Below are 17,164 nucleotides of genomic sequence, written 5' to 3' on the forward strand. Positions count from 1 at the left end.
GAATCGCTGGGGAGGTGGTAGTGTGATGATATGGGGAGGAATTAGCATGCAAGGTAAGACAGACCTTCACATCTTACGAGGACGCTGCAACGCCCAAATATACAGAGATGAGGTCCTCCAAAACCACGGCATGCCCCACATGGCAGCTAGTTACCCTCATCTACAGACGTTACAACATGATAACGTCAGGCCTCACACGGCTAGACTCACCATGGCCTATCTGAACCAGCAATACATCAGTGTTCTTCTATGGCCATCTCTGTCACCCGACATTGCTCCTATAGAACATGTTTGGGATGCAATGGGACGATTACTCTGGCTGCAAGCCCCTGCATACACTCTTCAGCAATTGGAGGCAAATTTGGTTCGCGTGTGGTATCAGATCCCCCAGGCCTTCATCAGGAGGGTCATCTGCCCATGGAGGCCACACCCGTTATTGACATTTTGTACCACATTACCAGAAATTCTGTTTGGTACCTCACGCACAATAAGTGCTGGTTAACGAAATAAAAGGATGTTACCAACCTCTTGGACTTTGCCATCTCTTTGCAGAATAGTGTGTTTTTTTGTAATACAGTGCCTTAATAAAATTTGCTTGCTACTCTCACTGATTTAGTGACACTTGAGTTGGTGCTGCGTTTCTATGGCTGTCAGTATATTAATGGTAAATTGGTGGGTTCAATACTGCAAATATTTTGACGATCAGAAACATGTTTAATATACAAGCACTAATGTTTTATTAGAAAAAATACATTTAATATATAATTACAGTGGTTAAAACGTCTCTGTTGGTCGACATCATCTTAACGATCGCCGAAAACTCTGGATAGTCCTACAATCTGATCAAAATTAGCTCAAATGGTCTTGCCAGTAGATCTAACTGCATTGCATGGACTCCCATGTCCAGGTGACATTTCATCTATAAATAACAATTTAAATATCGACCAATTACACTTCGCCTTTTATAACGTTATTCGGGAGCATACAAATTCTAAAAATATCGGTCGAGACTATTTATGCAATAGGCGAACTTGTTGGTCTATTTCAACATTGAAAAAAACAGGGGGGAAAGTGCAGTAGGCCTAATAAACTCTGGATTGTATACTAGTATAAACAGATTTTATGGCTACACCATCACGGTTTGGGGGTTTTTCGTCTTGAAATGAATTTTATATAAAATGTTATATTCAAATTAGTTTCCGGCATACTTCGTAATTCACCCGAATCATTTCGTATACCCTCGGCATAAACCCAAAAATCATACACGAAGAATATGGAAATAGAAGAAAAATCAGACACATCGGAAGAACCCTAGACTATCGTAGCATTGGGTTTCTTGTGAGTTGAGTAATATAGTGCTAATATTATTTAGTTTCAGACAAAAACGCAACTAATCATACGAAGCGTAACAAAATGGCGGTATCCCAAACAAGCGACCTAGACTTGCCGCAAGACGATGCCATAATCGCTCAGGCCGCGGAAAATGTTGATATTCTTAGAATAAGTTGCCGCCAAAGACGACCAAACCCTAAATACCAAGGCAATATGCAAACTAATGTATCGACGTCCGATTTCCATCTCAACAAAGTAAAGGCCTTGAAAAATAAAAAAGATGCAACCCAACGCACCACAAAATGCGAAATCACAGAAACCACTAATGGGAACCAAAGACAACTGGTAATAATATTGAGTGCGGCAGGATTTGAATATGCCCATAATGCTTTCAAAAAATATTTTGACAATCTTAAACAAAAGAACATTATATCACTGGCAAGCACAAGCCAGACTGACCAAAGTCAACATACGCACAGCATGACCTACAAAGTGTGTCACAACGAATCATCCAGAAGCACAACAGCAAACTTTTATCTGACAACATGTAAAATACTAATAAATGGAGATGTTGACCTGTTTTTGCCCTATCTCAAACAAATCCGACAGGACATATCGGACAACGAACAGATCACAGAAGATGATGAGATGCTTCACACAATCATCGACAGGGTACTGGCACAGCAGCAGAAAACAACAGCGAAAATCAACACAGAAACAAAGATCATTGAGGAATGCAATAACAATATTGCAAGTATAAGCTCTGGAAACAAATCCACAGACTTTGTCCCTGCAAACACACAAAAGCAGACCAGTAATACAGGCATAGACACACCTGGAGAGCCATTCTCCAGTAATATTACATTGAAACCCCAAACACAAAATGATCCTACATTGGCCACATCTACATACCTAAATCTTCAAGATTCCATCTCTACAACTACACAAACATCTGATAAAACTCCAGAGACTACTCGTACCCTTCCATCATCACACGATAACGCCAACAAGCCACCACAGTGTCACAAAAGAACGACCACCCACTGTGGCCCACCTAATAGGTGTACAGAAAAAGAGAATGATAATCAACCCCGCCTTGCAAATAACGCTACCCATTGTGACTCAAACATAATGATCCATTCAATGACATCCATGCACCATTCTATCTATGACCTACTGTTAGTAATCAAAGAAAGTATGAACAATAAAAAGCCACAACCAAATCAGACAAGTCACTGTGTGCCACATCCTGTCACAGAGGAAATGCAAGTTATGCATAAGGACATTACAAATCTTGAAAAGAAAATGAACCAAATGACGGATAAAATAAATAAGAAACTATCCGAAATTGTCCAGCGAATGCCAACCTACGCCACAGTGATGTCCCAACCTACAAAACATGAAGCTGCCTGTCAGACTGAAACAGTTCTTGAGGAAAAGAAAACGCATACACCTACAAAGACAACCTCAACGCAAACAATACAACATTCACAGCTGTCGACTAATCGTCACACGACACCCACTGAAACCACTGATATCAGCCAAACACTGTCGGCTACTTGTACTACACCGTCATCACTCACTGAAGCCAATGACACCTACCTGGTACCAAATGATACACCTACAAAAGGTAACAATGAAGAAGAAGCTAAAAAGAAGAGGTTAACTGGCGAACCAAGCACAGGCAGACTTACAAATACATCAACTCCATCAAAACCACACAACAACAGCAGAACACTACTTGAGGACAGAATACACACAAATTACATCAAAACGCCACCCCAGTATACAGCAAACAGAGAGAGACCACTCATTCAAAGAAAACCTGCAAACGACAACACCAGCAGACACCGGACACCAACAGATGTACTCATACTCGGAGACTCGAATGTAAGACACATCATACCAAAGAAACTTGTCCCGGGGAAATCTGTAACGAAAATCGAACTAAGAAACAAAACTATAGACGGTGCAACACGATTTATATCCAACATGGAGCATCCACTCAAAAACTTGATCATACAAACAGGAGGAAATGACATCGACAGAAAGAGTAGAATTACCATTATTGAAGAAATGACAGCATTGATACAACTTTTAACACAAAAATTCAACCAGACAAATGTTATTCTTAGCATAGTATTCCACAAAAACAACACCACACTCGAGAACAAATGGATTGATGACCAGCTAAAATACCTCTGCACCAACTGCAACATCACATACAATAGTCTGCTGTACATATGCCAGTCAGACAATGCCTTTAACGAAAATGACATCAAACATCTAAATGCAAATGGACTGAGCAGAGTAGTGAAGAGCTACAAGAACATTTTGTACCCACAACTGGGAATGACTTACATGTATGGCCAGGATATAGGGTCATACGCAAGAACAACCAAATACACACAAAAAGCCAACCCCAGCATCAACACAATGTACAGAAGACCGGATATACCAACAAGAAACAGATACACGCCTCTCACGTACATAAAAGAAACATTGGTGTAACACCTCACGAAATACTCCAAACATATTTGCAGCATACAAAGTGACTTTTTAAAATGTATTACCTACTTAAATGTGACTTATATCAAAACAACATGTTCAAACAATAACTAACAGTATCTACAACTTGTGCTAAAACAACTCATGCCAGAAAATATGTGTGTAATTGTGGATGAAGATATTTTGTGTGTTTGCATGAACGTACACATGTGGGTGTACATATGCATGAGTACAGGTAGGGGTATATATGTATGTATGTGTGTGTATGTATGGGTATGTAGATGTCGGTGTATGTGTGTGTGTGTGTGTATAAGTATATTATATAGGTATATGTATGTGTGTATATGTATGTGTATGTATAAATATATATGTATGAATGTGTATGTATGTGTATGTAAATATATATGTATGGGTGTATGTATGTAAATGGGTATGTATGTATGGGTAGGTGGATGTATGTTCGAAAGGATGTGTGTGTGTGTGGGGGGGGGGGGGTATGTGTACGTAGATATATGTGTGTATATATATATAATTTGTGCCAAATACTCTGTGCCAAATACAATGTGCCAACATGTATGTTGTGGTAATAGCATGAATATATGCGATAAGAAAGAGTCGCACCAGCCATTGTTACATGTATATCAGGTATGCAATATATACGTATGGTAGTAACGTGTGTATGAGATGTGTACGGGAGATAAATAGTGTATCTGAATACAGATTTTCTCAGTATATATCTATATGACAACATATATGCATTTCATAGTACCGCTGGTACTTGAATATTATGTACCATAGTGTGTATGAAAAGAGAGAAGTTTCGAAGTAGTTGTGTTTGATCATACAGGTTCATGACAGCACATAATAGATACAAACCTGGTATATAGAGCATATTTATAGAGCCATTTTTATGTATGTCTAAAGACATGTTTATCTGAGTACACCTTTTAGTATATATAGATACACACAGGACTAGCTCTGGCAGTTGCCAAATTCGCCAATTGCGAAATTTAAAAACAACTGGCAAATCTTATTTTAAGTTGGCGAAATAATTCTATCAAAAATAACTGGCTTTCTGTCATTTTTGAAGTTTAATTGATAGTTTGGCGAAACCTTGTGTTAACCCAGAGCTGGCGAAACCTTGTGTTAACCCAGAGCTGGCCCTGTACATCATTATTATGGACTAGCTAACACTAGTAATAGACATGTTTATGGAAATATTTATTGGAGTACATTTTCTCTTAGTATACTAGCGAATACTAGCAAAGTATAGTTACTTAACAATGTATAACCTATATTTCATAGTTCCATTACTATGTATTAACAGACATCTACATCATGGAGGAACAAAATAGAACAAAACCTTAGTCTTCTATAAACCAAACTCAACTTAACACATCTAAATGAACAATTATCTTCTTTTTTTTTCTTTTTTTTAAATATATATATACTCTTCAAAAGAAGAAACGCAAAACCACATTGTCGTAACATTTGGAGAATTGATTTAATTATTGAATGGTGAGTCCGATAATTACCAAATGTTGCAGGATTGTTCACAATTCACTCTAGTCCATTGTGAGTAAGTGATAGGACACACCACCAAGGTCAAGGTCATCTGGAGTCAATACCGGGTGTGGCCTCCGCGTGTGTTGACAACTGCCTGGCACCGCCTGCCCATTGAAGCAACCAGAGTACGGATGACGTCCCGGGGGATGGTGGCCCACTCGGCCTGCAAGGCTGCTGCCAGCTCGGGCAGGGTCTGGGGCTGTGGTTGTCGCTTTCGGAGGCGTCGGTCCAACTCGTCCCATAGATGCTCAATTGGGTTCAAATCCGGTGATATCGATGGCCAAGGAAGGACATTAATGTTGTTGTTCTGTAGGAAAGCCGTTGTAAGACGTGCTGTGTGAGGTCTGGCGTTGTCATGTTGGAACACTGCGTTGGCGTTGGCCATAACTGGAACGATGTGTGGCCGGAGGATCTGGTCAATGTAGCCCTGTGCATTCAGGTTGCCCTGCACGTGGACCAGGTCAGTTCTGCCAGTGTGTGAGATGGCTGCCCACACCATGACACTACCCCCGCCGAATTTGTCCACTTCCTGCACGCAGTTTGCCGCATAACGTTCACCACGACGCCTATACACGCGACATCTTCCATCATGACGTCGGAGCAGAAATCGGGACTCGTCACTGAACCACACCTGTCTCCATCGCAGTTGAGGCCATTGTCGATGAATCTGGCACCACTGCAGTCGGAGTCGACGGTGTTGTGGTGTTAAGATGACACCTCGAACTGGACGTCTGGCACGAATTCCTACCTCACGTAGGCGGTTCCGTACGGTCTGGTCGGATATCCTGCGCAAACCTGGTATTGCTGCGGCTGTGGAGGTGGCAGTAGTCAATCGTTCCCGAAGGTGGCGTACCCGGATGTAGCGGTCCTGCCCGGGGGTAGTGACTCGTGGTCGACCGGATCTAGGGAGGTCACGTGTTGATCCATGTTGCTGGTAACGGTCCCACAGTCTGGAGATGGTGCTTGGGGACACATGGAATGCCCTGGCAACGGCCGTTCTGGATTCGCCTGCGTCTAGTCGGCCGATGGCATTGTTTCTCTGCGGTTCACTGAGACGTGGCATGTCCTGGATTGTCAACTGTCGGCCAGATACAGAGGCCAGGCAAGCGAACACCCTACATTTTTATACTGTCGGTGTTCATGTTGCACGTGCAGACAACGCACTTGCAGTGGTGACATGGTTTGCACGTGGCTGCGTTTTTGCGAATATTCACATTTTGGAACTTTATTGTACAGTAGCTGCGTTTTATCGAATGTAACCGTGGGAATGTGTTTGGGACATGCAATGACCTTATATTCACAAAGCATGAACCGGTAGGAAACATAAAATCGGAGTTATAACCCATTTGTACCCTTTTGCGTTTCTTTTTTTGAAGAGTATATATATATATATATATATATACATGTACATACATATATATTTCTCACACACTATTACTGTAATCTTCGTGTATGAGTAAGTGTATGATTCCCGGGACAACTAAATCAATATTTCTTATTTTAAGTATGAACCAAAACAGCATGCTATCATTTATGTCATGGAATATAGATGGACTTAAAAAAAAAACTAGATATACCTGAAATTAGAGAATTATTTACAAAACATGATTTTATTGCAGTTCAAGAAACCCATATACGAGATAAGGAATATGCAGAAAGCAATATTGAAGGTTACTCGAACACAACAAAGCTTGCCATAAAGGACTCAAGAACTCAAAGTGGCAGGGGTCGGGTGGCATAGCCATCTACTACAAAACAAAATACCATAAACAGGTACACACAGTCCAAACAAGCAGCGCATACAGCCTTTGGCTCAGACTTTCAAAAACATACTTTGGGTGGTCACGTGATCTGTATATATGTTGTCTATATATACCACCAGCAGACTCCCCATATTTTCAGGACCAATTCCAAACACTCGAAAATGAACTGTCAACATTCAGCGAAAAGGGCTCGGTCTTGATAATGGGTGATTTTAACGCTAGGACTGGGGATACTCGCCTACCTATAGTAGACTACATAGAACATGATCCCACAAATCACATATCTTTTCCATCTGATTACATTTCCGATAGCATATACCGACAACGACACTCGCAGGACATAACTTACAATAATCACGGAAAAAGGTTAATTGAACTATGTAAAACAAGTGGTGTCAGAATACTCAACGGACGAACACCTGGGGATTATCTAGGAAAACTCACATGCTTCAACTACCAGGGAAACAGCGCAGTTGACTATGTTTTAACCGATGACAGAACTATGAAACATGTAGTCGGTCTTTACATTACTTACTTAACAGAAGAATCTATCCACTGCTCCTTATCTGTCATACTGAAATGTAACATAACCCATACCAGTAGTGACACTATTCCACTTCATCCAATACATACAAAATATCAACTGTCTGAAAAAAACAAGATGGCATATATAAACAGTCTCCTAGGAGATGAAGCACAATACAAAATACAAACTTTTATGAATGACCCCATCAATAACTCCTACACAAATATAGAAACAGCAGTAAACAAGTTCAACAACATAATCATTGGAGCAGCATCTAGATCATGTCCCAAAACTCGCATCTGCAATAACAAAACAAAAAAGCTAAAAATTAAAAAAATGCCAATAGACATCCAAAACCTCAAGAGTAAATTTACCGAAGTTGTTAAATCACTATCTAAGGAACCTAATAACACTAGAATTAGGGGAAAATACATCCAATATAAAAAACAACTAAAGAAAGCAAAGAAAGCACACAAACAATCGGAAAAAAACATGTTGTATGACAAACTCCAAAACCTACACAACAGTAACCCACAGGCCTATTGGAAAATAATAAATAACCTAACAGAAAGAACCAGCAAAAGTATCAACCTGCCAGAAAATATGGCAAAGAAAATACACGAACATTTTAGAGATATAAATGCTGAACCTACCCAACACACAACCGTGAATATAGAATCTGATGCTAGATTGCTCGATGAACTTTTGATAACGGAATCCACCCAAACTAATAACAATGTACTTGTCACAAGTCAAGGGTAATCAGAGCAGAATGTGACTTGAAAGTAATTATTTGTAGATTTACTATACTATGTTTATTAGTACACATGTGGTATTTTTAGTTGTACATATGAAGTTTATAGTATAATACTTATTATCAAGTATACGGTAATACAGGTTGTACAGTTGAGAGAAATGGAATAGATTAGTCATAGCTTGGATCGTGAAACTAAAGGTTTCTTGGTATGGGATTAATTAGGCAAGGTAGGAATTTGTATTGTTATAGCTTGTAGCAGGAGTGATTGGATGGTAACTGAAAAGCTGACTGTGTGAATAAAAGAGATGACTTAGTTATTGTTTGGGGCAGTGTGATTTATTTTTGAGAGAGAATAGTGAACAAGAGTTGTGCAAGTTGGACAGAAGTTTGTGAAAGACTTTGGTGTTTATAGTTCGGGTTAATGCTTAACCGTAAGTAATTAAATACTTGATATTTAGTATGTATTGTTATTTTGTGATGGATATAAAACATAATTGTATTATGTTAAAGTGTAGTAGTATGGTAATGACATATTAATTTTATAAAGATGTGGATAATGAATATTTAGTATAACTTGTATAATGTGGACATTGAGTAAAGAGATGAAGTTGATTGGTATATAAAGTGTATGGAATAATAAGGTGTTACATCATAGTAATTAAGTGTATCTTGGTTACAGCACTGTAAGAGGTATCTGTTATAGCTGGTACAGCAGTAGTGTCTACTGAGAGATGTAGAGATGGCTTGCTTGTGTGGAGATGTATCCAGAGTTATAGAGATGGCTTGCCTGGATGAAGATGTGGCTGAGAGTTGAGCTTGTGGAGGTGTGGTGATTCGTGGAGGAGTGGTACACGAGAGAGTGCAGTGTGGTGATAATGTGGAAATGAAGTTCCATGTGTGGGCTATTTATTAGCCATATTCGGGTAACATAAAAAAAAAACCGGATTGTTTTTGTAATATTATTGTTATACTGTGCAAGTATAATAATGGAGGTATGAATTCGGAAGGTGAAGAGAAGGACGAGTTGTGCAATTAGTTCATAATTGTATTAGTTAACAACGTGCTCATGTATGTGTTGAAACATTAGCAGTGATAGTTGATAATGGAAGAAAGTGGTATGTGCAATACTGCTTAATATAAATAAGTGACTTTGGGTGTTATAAAAGAACTGTTTTAATGAAGATATATGAAGTCATAAGTGGACACTGATATCTTATTTTGAATACGTATTATTTTAAATATTACGTGGTGCTATATGTGTGATGTGATATATACTTAATACATTGAGTAGTATTTGTGTGTAATTAATATTGAGTAGTGTGGTGATCATCTGTACTAAGATGGTGACTGGTGAAATTAGTTAATTGTGTGATGGAGAGAAAGGTTTGGGTGTGAGGGGTTGTGTTAGTGTGCATTGATGTATGATGAATAGGCCTATGGTTTGAGTAATGATTGAAATGTGTGAGTGTATATGATTATTATTTGCTAATGTAAATAAATGTAGCAAACTTATATTGGTTTTATGTGTTGTTTCTTTTAGTTATCTAATCACTTGTGACAGTACTAGACCAAAGTATCACGGTCAAAGAGATTAAAACAGCCCTACAATCACTGAAAAACAATAAGGCGTGTGGCTTAGACCAAGTTACAAACGAAATGTTAAAATATGGAAATGAAATCATATCACCCATAGCAAAATTATTCAACACAGTATTCCAGTATGGGATACTACCGTCCTCTTGGACAGTTGGTTATATCACACCAATATACAAAAAGGGATCTAAACAAGACCCAAACAACTATAGGGGAATTACCATTACAAGCTGTCTAGGGAAAATATTCTCCTCCATATTAAATAAACGATTAATACGTCACATTGAATCAGAAAACCTAATAGCAGACAACCAAGCTGGCTTTAGAGAGAATAGAAGAACTACAGATAACATTTTTATCATAAAAACGGCTGATTAACAAATACATTGAACAGAAAAAAAAGCAAGCTTTATCTCTGTTTCATTGATTTCCACAAAGCATTCGACACTGTTTGGAGAACCGGCTTACTCCTTAAATTACTTAGACTGGGTATTGGCGGGAAATTCTTTCAGATCTTAAAAGCTATGTACAGCAAAACCAAACTAGCCGTCAAAATTAACAATCAAATAACTGACATGTTCCCATCTACAGTAGGAGTGAAACAGGGAGATAATTTAAGTCCCACTATGTTTAACATATATTTAGCCGATATGACATTCTCCAGTGACTGTCACTCGCCCCATCTACTAAATGAAAGAGTGTCGCATTTATTATGGGCAGATGACCTAGTACTTTTATCAGAAACTCAACAAGGTCTACAAAAAGCGTTAGACGAACTCCACACATATAGCCAACAATGGCACTTATCAGTCAACTTAAAAAAGACAAACTCCATGGTTATACAGAAAGGAAAACCAAAACATGTAGCATTTCAGTACGGCATGGAGCAAATCGAACAGACACACACATATATCTATTTGGGCTGTACCATTAACACCAATGGAAACTTGAGTACAACCAAAACAGATCTTGCAACTAAAGGACGTAAAACCCTATTCAGACTCCAAAAATCCTTTTCTGGATCACCTCCACCTCCTCAGATATATAACAAAGTATTCGACACCCTAATCAAACCGATCCTTCTCTATAACTGTGAAATCTGGGGCATTGAACTAAATAATAAGATGAAAATACATGACCCTAATAAACTACTAGACATTTTAGAATCGGAACCATTCGAAAAAGTACATATAAAATTTTGCAAATTCAACTTACAGGTAGGAAGAAACACAACCAATATTGCATGTAAAAGTGAACTAGGCAGATCTACAAAATCTACCTCAAGAACGCACACTTCTACTTGATGCAGCTCAATACAGCAAGCTACTTGATAACAATAACAAAAACAGCTTTCACAACTACACAACAAACATGCTTAAGAAAAACTGCATCGACATAACAGCTATTGTCACTACACCAAAAAACAAGAAAACTCTCAACAAACTAGTAACTGAAAAACTACAACACAACTACAGGCAATACTTTAAACAAAAATTAAAAGACTCCGAAAAACTGTTATATTATAAACACATAGTACGACCATATCAACTTGCCCTATACCTCGAAACATTAAATAATTGTAACCTAAGAAGACATGTAACTAAACTTAGAATATGTGCACACCGCCTCGAAATCGAAAGAGGCAGGTATCACAATATTCTCAGAAAAGACCGACTCTGCAAGCTTTGCAAAGAGGAAGTGGAAGATGAGGCACATTTTCTCGTGGACTGCAAACAGCTAGAAACGAACAGAAGAAAATATTTTATTACACTCGCACAAGAATTCCCAATATTCCAAACACTAAATAAATACGAAAAATGTTATTATATCATCAACTGCCCTAAAACACAACTCATTACAGTCGCACAACTCTGCTCAGATTTGGACACGGCACGAACTAGCCTTCTAACTAGACCCCCTGCCACTTAATAATATTTATTTATTTTAATTAACCAAATATCGAAGAACAGACAAAAGACAATAGAACCTGTTACACTACATGTACTTTATTAAACAAGAGTTGTAGTTTAGTTTTTTTTTATGTTGGCGTTTAATTTTATGTACTTTATTTTTGCTGGTCAACCAGACTATGTTTTTATTATACATATATGAACATGGAAATAAAGTTATTGTATTGTATTGTATTGAATTGTATTGTATTGTATTGTATTGTATTGTATTGAATGTTAAAAAAAAAAAAAATCAAATCACTAGCATGATTTTGCAAGTAAGGTTTTGATTGGTCGAATGAAAGATCATCTGGACATGAGCTCCAACGGGCTGCTGTTAGATCCACATGTAATAGTGGAGCTAATTTTAATTAGATTAGTCCTATAAAGTTTGGTTTCCACAAAAATCTGACGCAGGCCAGTCTGCGACCGACGCAGACCAAACAAAATGTTGCATGGTCGCAGATGACGTCAACAGATGTGTCTAACGCCAAACCTCTGCGATTGTGTTCTAAAGTCTCCCTCGATCGGAGGACGCGATCTAGCTCAGTCTGTATATAGGCGATCGGGCTCCCTTTTTTTTTTTTTTAATTATGGGGGGGGGGGGGGGGGGGGGGGCTAGTTGATTTTTACCCGAATTAAACAAAAGTGCCCGAATCTGGACAACAACATACTTTAATGTTAGTATTACTGCCAAACAGCTATATATAAATATGGGGTTGCAAACGAATCGCTACCGATTTTTACATGGATGACAACTAATTTTGAAGGTAGAATGATGGACATGGTAAAAAGGTCTCAGGTCAGCATATTTTGCCCGGATATCTCCATCATGTTTGCTTGAATTTTAGGATTTGCTCCAGCACATGGGAGGGGGTAGTTGCCTCCCTATATAGGTGTTTGGTAGTAATGTTAATATTAATAAATGTTATCCAGATTCGGGCCTTTTCGTTTAATTCGGGCAAAATGCAGTCTGCCCCCTATGTAAAAATTGGAGCCCGTGCGCCTTTGTAAAGACTGAACTAGATCCCGTCCCCAGATCGAGGTAGACTTCAAATTGTTTTTTTTATAGGGACACAATCGCAGATGTTTAGCTCTGGACACACCCGGCCTCGACCATGTTACCAGAAACATGTTGTCCTTGACACACATATAAATCGATTAGGCCTACCTGCACGGACAGTCTGTTCAGCTAAGAAAGGTTATCAGGGACGGATGCTGAGGACCCATTAGTGCTGGGTATCGGTTGGAATTTTATCATCAATCACCTGTTATAATCAGTATGCACCAACCGATCAACTTTTGATATATATAACCAGAATTATATGAACTCAAGTATAGGATTTGAATTATAGGCCTATATATAGAATCATGAACCTAGGTATAGGTTAACCGGTATAGACCATACAAATCTCTCATTTGCAGTATCTTTGTTTCCTTATGTACAAAATAAACATTACCCCCAGAATATTTATAGCAATTCCATCACCTACATTATAGAACAATTAGTTAACGTTAACATTTCTCGCAATAATCGATTTTTAATTTTACAATTAAATCGATCATCACATAGGTACAGTTCAATTTTCGATTATAATCGATCATTGGAACATCTCTAGATTCCATTGTCTGGGGGTAAAAGAAAGCACTGAAGCGGTGATCTATTCGTAGTGTCGAAGAAGGTGGGGGTGGGTGGGGGTGGGGGAGTACACCTCCAATTTATAGTTGTTTTTATTTTGCCACCATTTGACATTTGTATGAAGAACGTGCACATTTAGTCCACCCAAACGAATGGGGTAGGTTTAATGTATTTCAAATAAATACAGATTGTACTGTCGGTACATTGTTGCTGTTTAAGAGATGGAAATATTTATGGTATACTGCTGTATACCTGAGAGAACGCCTGTCGCAATAAGCGCACTCTAGTGGTCTTTGTTCTTTATAACAATAATAATATTTAATCTTTGCGTTATTTTTTAACAGTTATTACAATTTTCTAGTTTATATGACTATATATTTGTAAAAATACATTTACGTGGATAATTTATTGAAGAATAACATGCAAATTAATTTGTAATAAAATATTCAAGAACGACAACTCTAAATCAGTTTTCTAAATTTTCATTAGCATAATCAACATGGCGAACGTTGGAGAAAGCGTTTGTCACAATGATCCTAATTTTTCTGTAATTTGCTCATTTCTTGACAAATACAGCGAATTACTGGGTTTACCTCCAATATCGTTTCAGGATCTGCAACGATACTTAGAAGATACAAAGGATGGTAAGAGAATGGATGCCTCAAAGTGCACATTTTGATACAAAAACTGGTGTTTTGTCGATTTCGACTGACCTGCACTATTTGACAGATTATTGTTTTGCGCATACTTCTAATAACTTCATAAATTGGCGATAATTCAAATAATAATTGTCATTTGATTTACGGGTAACATATATATTTTTTAAAGTTGGCCAATCCACATACCGTTAATTTTTTAACAGCAATAGAAATATTGTTTAAAACACAAGTTGCATCACCTGATAGAGCAGTTTTGAATATATACATACATGTATATTATATTATTAGGAAAGACTTCCATATTTTATCATCCTTTGGGATATTTAATTAGCAATATCAACTGAATATATTGCATTAAGCAATACAAACAATGTAGTATTAAGGTCTGGATTTGAACTCCAAACCATCAGTATTGTACATAGCGGACCATTCTAACCACTCGGTCATAGTGGATCAGCAAGTAACACCACATTTTAATACTTACAAATGTGTATTGTGATGGAATGAACTGAATGTTTATGGCCTCAGACCACAATTAATTTCACTATATGTTTCTATATAGCCTTAGTGGCTATAACATTTTTATTAATATCAGCAGGCCCGTGAAGTTTTGTATGTACCTTTGCCTGCATGGGGGACACATACCCTGAAAAGGACAACCCCAGTTGTCCAGCTCTGTTTCTCCCAGCATATTGGTTTAAACAGACACACCCTCTAAACCAGGCCGGAGTACACCCATTTTACACAAAAAGCACTACTTTTGCATGGGCCGGAATTACCACAACAAGTCTTCAATGTCAACAAGTTACACATGCTATCCCCTGTCACTTCAGTCAAACAGTTGCCACTTCATAGCTGTCTGCCATGAAATAATCACAGTCAAACAACAGACTACTTGCGCAGTCAAATTTCCAGATTTTGGACAACCAAATGGGAAGATAACTGTAATCTGAGGCCTTATGCAATAAAAGTAGCATTAATCCCATAATGCCATATTCTGTCTTCTGTGCTAAATTTCCTCAAAAGTACCCTTGTAGAGGAAATTTTACACAGAATATCCAAAATGTCTAATTTTTAAACAGCAAAACATAGCAATATTGCATTACAAATTATAAACATTAATTTACTTTGACAAAATATCCCCCCCCCCCCCCCCCCCCCAGCCCCTCCTCTCCTTTCATTCATTGGCAAGAATTCGGGTTTAGGGTTAGTGATAGTATTAGCATGTATGCTAGAACATTCGGAAGTCTTTCCCATTCATTTAATTTTATAAGCCCCATCAAAAAATCGCTCTTTACACTGATGAGAGGGGGGAGGGGACCAGGTAGATATTTTCCCACCCTACTTTACTATAAGTTAATACAATTTTACTAAATAATAGTAATAATCAGATATGTCAGAGGGACTATACTAAAGAGTGAGATAGAGCTTAAAAAGACTAACATTAGGGGTTGGAGTGGGGTTATTATATTCATATTTATAAACTAGACTTAATTGCAACATTTGACAATTTGATTTTCACTAGCCGCAGTGTTCTCGCTGGATGAAAATTAAAGGAGGGCGGCCGTGCAGCACCACACCCTTCAAAAAACAACGAAAAGCTAAAAAAAAAAAATTTAAAAATGGGGGGGGGGGGGGGGGGGGGGGGGCTTGGTGGTTACCATGTTGTTGTGTGTTGATAGACTTTGTGGAAAGACATACTCCTTATTTTTATTACATAAAGTTTATACGAATTACAAGGAATCTCGTCTTTTAATTGAACCGAAGATGTTATCAGTCCGATATTCATTGGCAGTTCCGGTTCTGCTGGACCGATCAAAGTTTTAATATTATTTTAATAAAGGTTTCAAGATACACGAAAAACAAAAAAGACATTTTTGTGATCCCCTAATGTCGAATTTTTGTTTTGTTATTCCCATGAATCGATCGCTGTGATAAAATATTATCGCCAACTGATAAAAAGTAGTTTCGTTTTTGTAGTGGCGGGGTATATATTATTTGGCACCCAAGATGAATGATTTTAAGGTCAAACACTACCACTTCCGTTGATTTTATAAGTGGTGATATCCCCCCAAAATGAAAAGTTTACAATATGTTATAAGAACTGCTGAATAAACAGAATGACAGAAATGACAGAAAGTAAAAATCAATTATAACTGTAACTGAGGACAAAATATCAGACGACAGTTAGTGGAAACAAAAGATAGAGTGACCGTTCTGATCACGTGACAAATTTGGTGCCAAATAAGTGGGGGTTTTTTAGTCGGAGATTGCCGAATCCATAAAAAATGAAAATGTTTTCATTGCTCAAATAAAATATAACTTTTATTGTTTGTATTAAACATACGAATGGATACAGGTATGGGACAAAATAGAGGCTGTTAAAAATACTATTAAATTATGTTACGGTAACTCATAAATGTTTTGTCAGCTTTTTCGTACACAACGCAGCTTGTTTCCTTTGATGTCCAGTGTGCATTCTGATCGTTGTTGTTTTTTTATGTGTGGAAAAAGAGTGTGCATTTGGAAATAGCGGAAATAGGTGCTAGAAAATATAGTAGGGTGCTGGAAAATAAAGAGGCGCAGAAAAATAAAGGAGGGCGGGTAACGTGAAAGGAGGGCGGCAAAATGCAATAGCAGGGCGGGCCGCCCCCTTAAATGGAGCAGCAAGAACACTGAGCTGTCAGGCATGGCAATTCTAGTTATTTACTAGACCATCATTGAATATCACTAGCCACAGGAGTGGGGCTACCATAATCTAGACCAGCCTCGGTGGCGTCGTGGCAGGCCATCGGTCTACAGGCTGGTAGGTACTGGGTTCGGATCCCAGTCGAGGCATGGGATTTTTAATCGAGATACCGACTCCAAACCC

At 38.1% G+C, this 17,164-nt stretch overlaps 1 protein-coding gene across 1 annotated transcript in view; it reads left to right on the top strand.

Annotated features, from left to right (window-relative positions):
- The first annotated feature begins 14,132 nt into the window (after positions 1 to 14,132).
- The window catches only part of LOC121370482 (remodeling and spacing factor 1-like), a 42,495-nt gene continuing 39,463 nt past the window's right edge, over positions 14,133 to 17,164 (top strand). The window contains exon 1 of the mRNA XM_041495743.1: positions 14,133 to 14,277. Coding sequence (XP_041351677.1) covers positions 14,133 to 14,277 — 145 coding nt within the window. The remainder of the gene's footprint in view (positions 14,278 to 17,164) is intronic.

The sequence above is a fragment of the Gigantopelta aegis genome, chromosome 1 (genome assembly GCF_016097555.1).
Source record: "Gigantopelta aegis isolate Gae_Host chromosome 1, Gae_host_genome, whole genome shotgun sequence".
Classification (NCBI taxonomy): domain Eukaryota; kingdom Metazoa; phylum Mollusca; class Gastropoda; order Neomphalida; family Peltospiridae; genus Gigantopelta; species Gigantopelta aegis.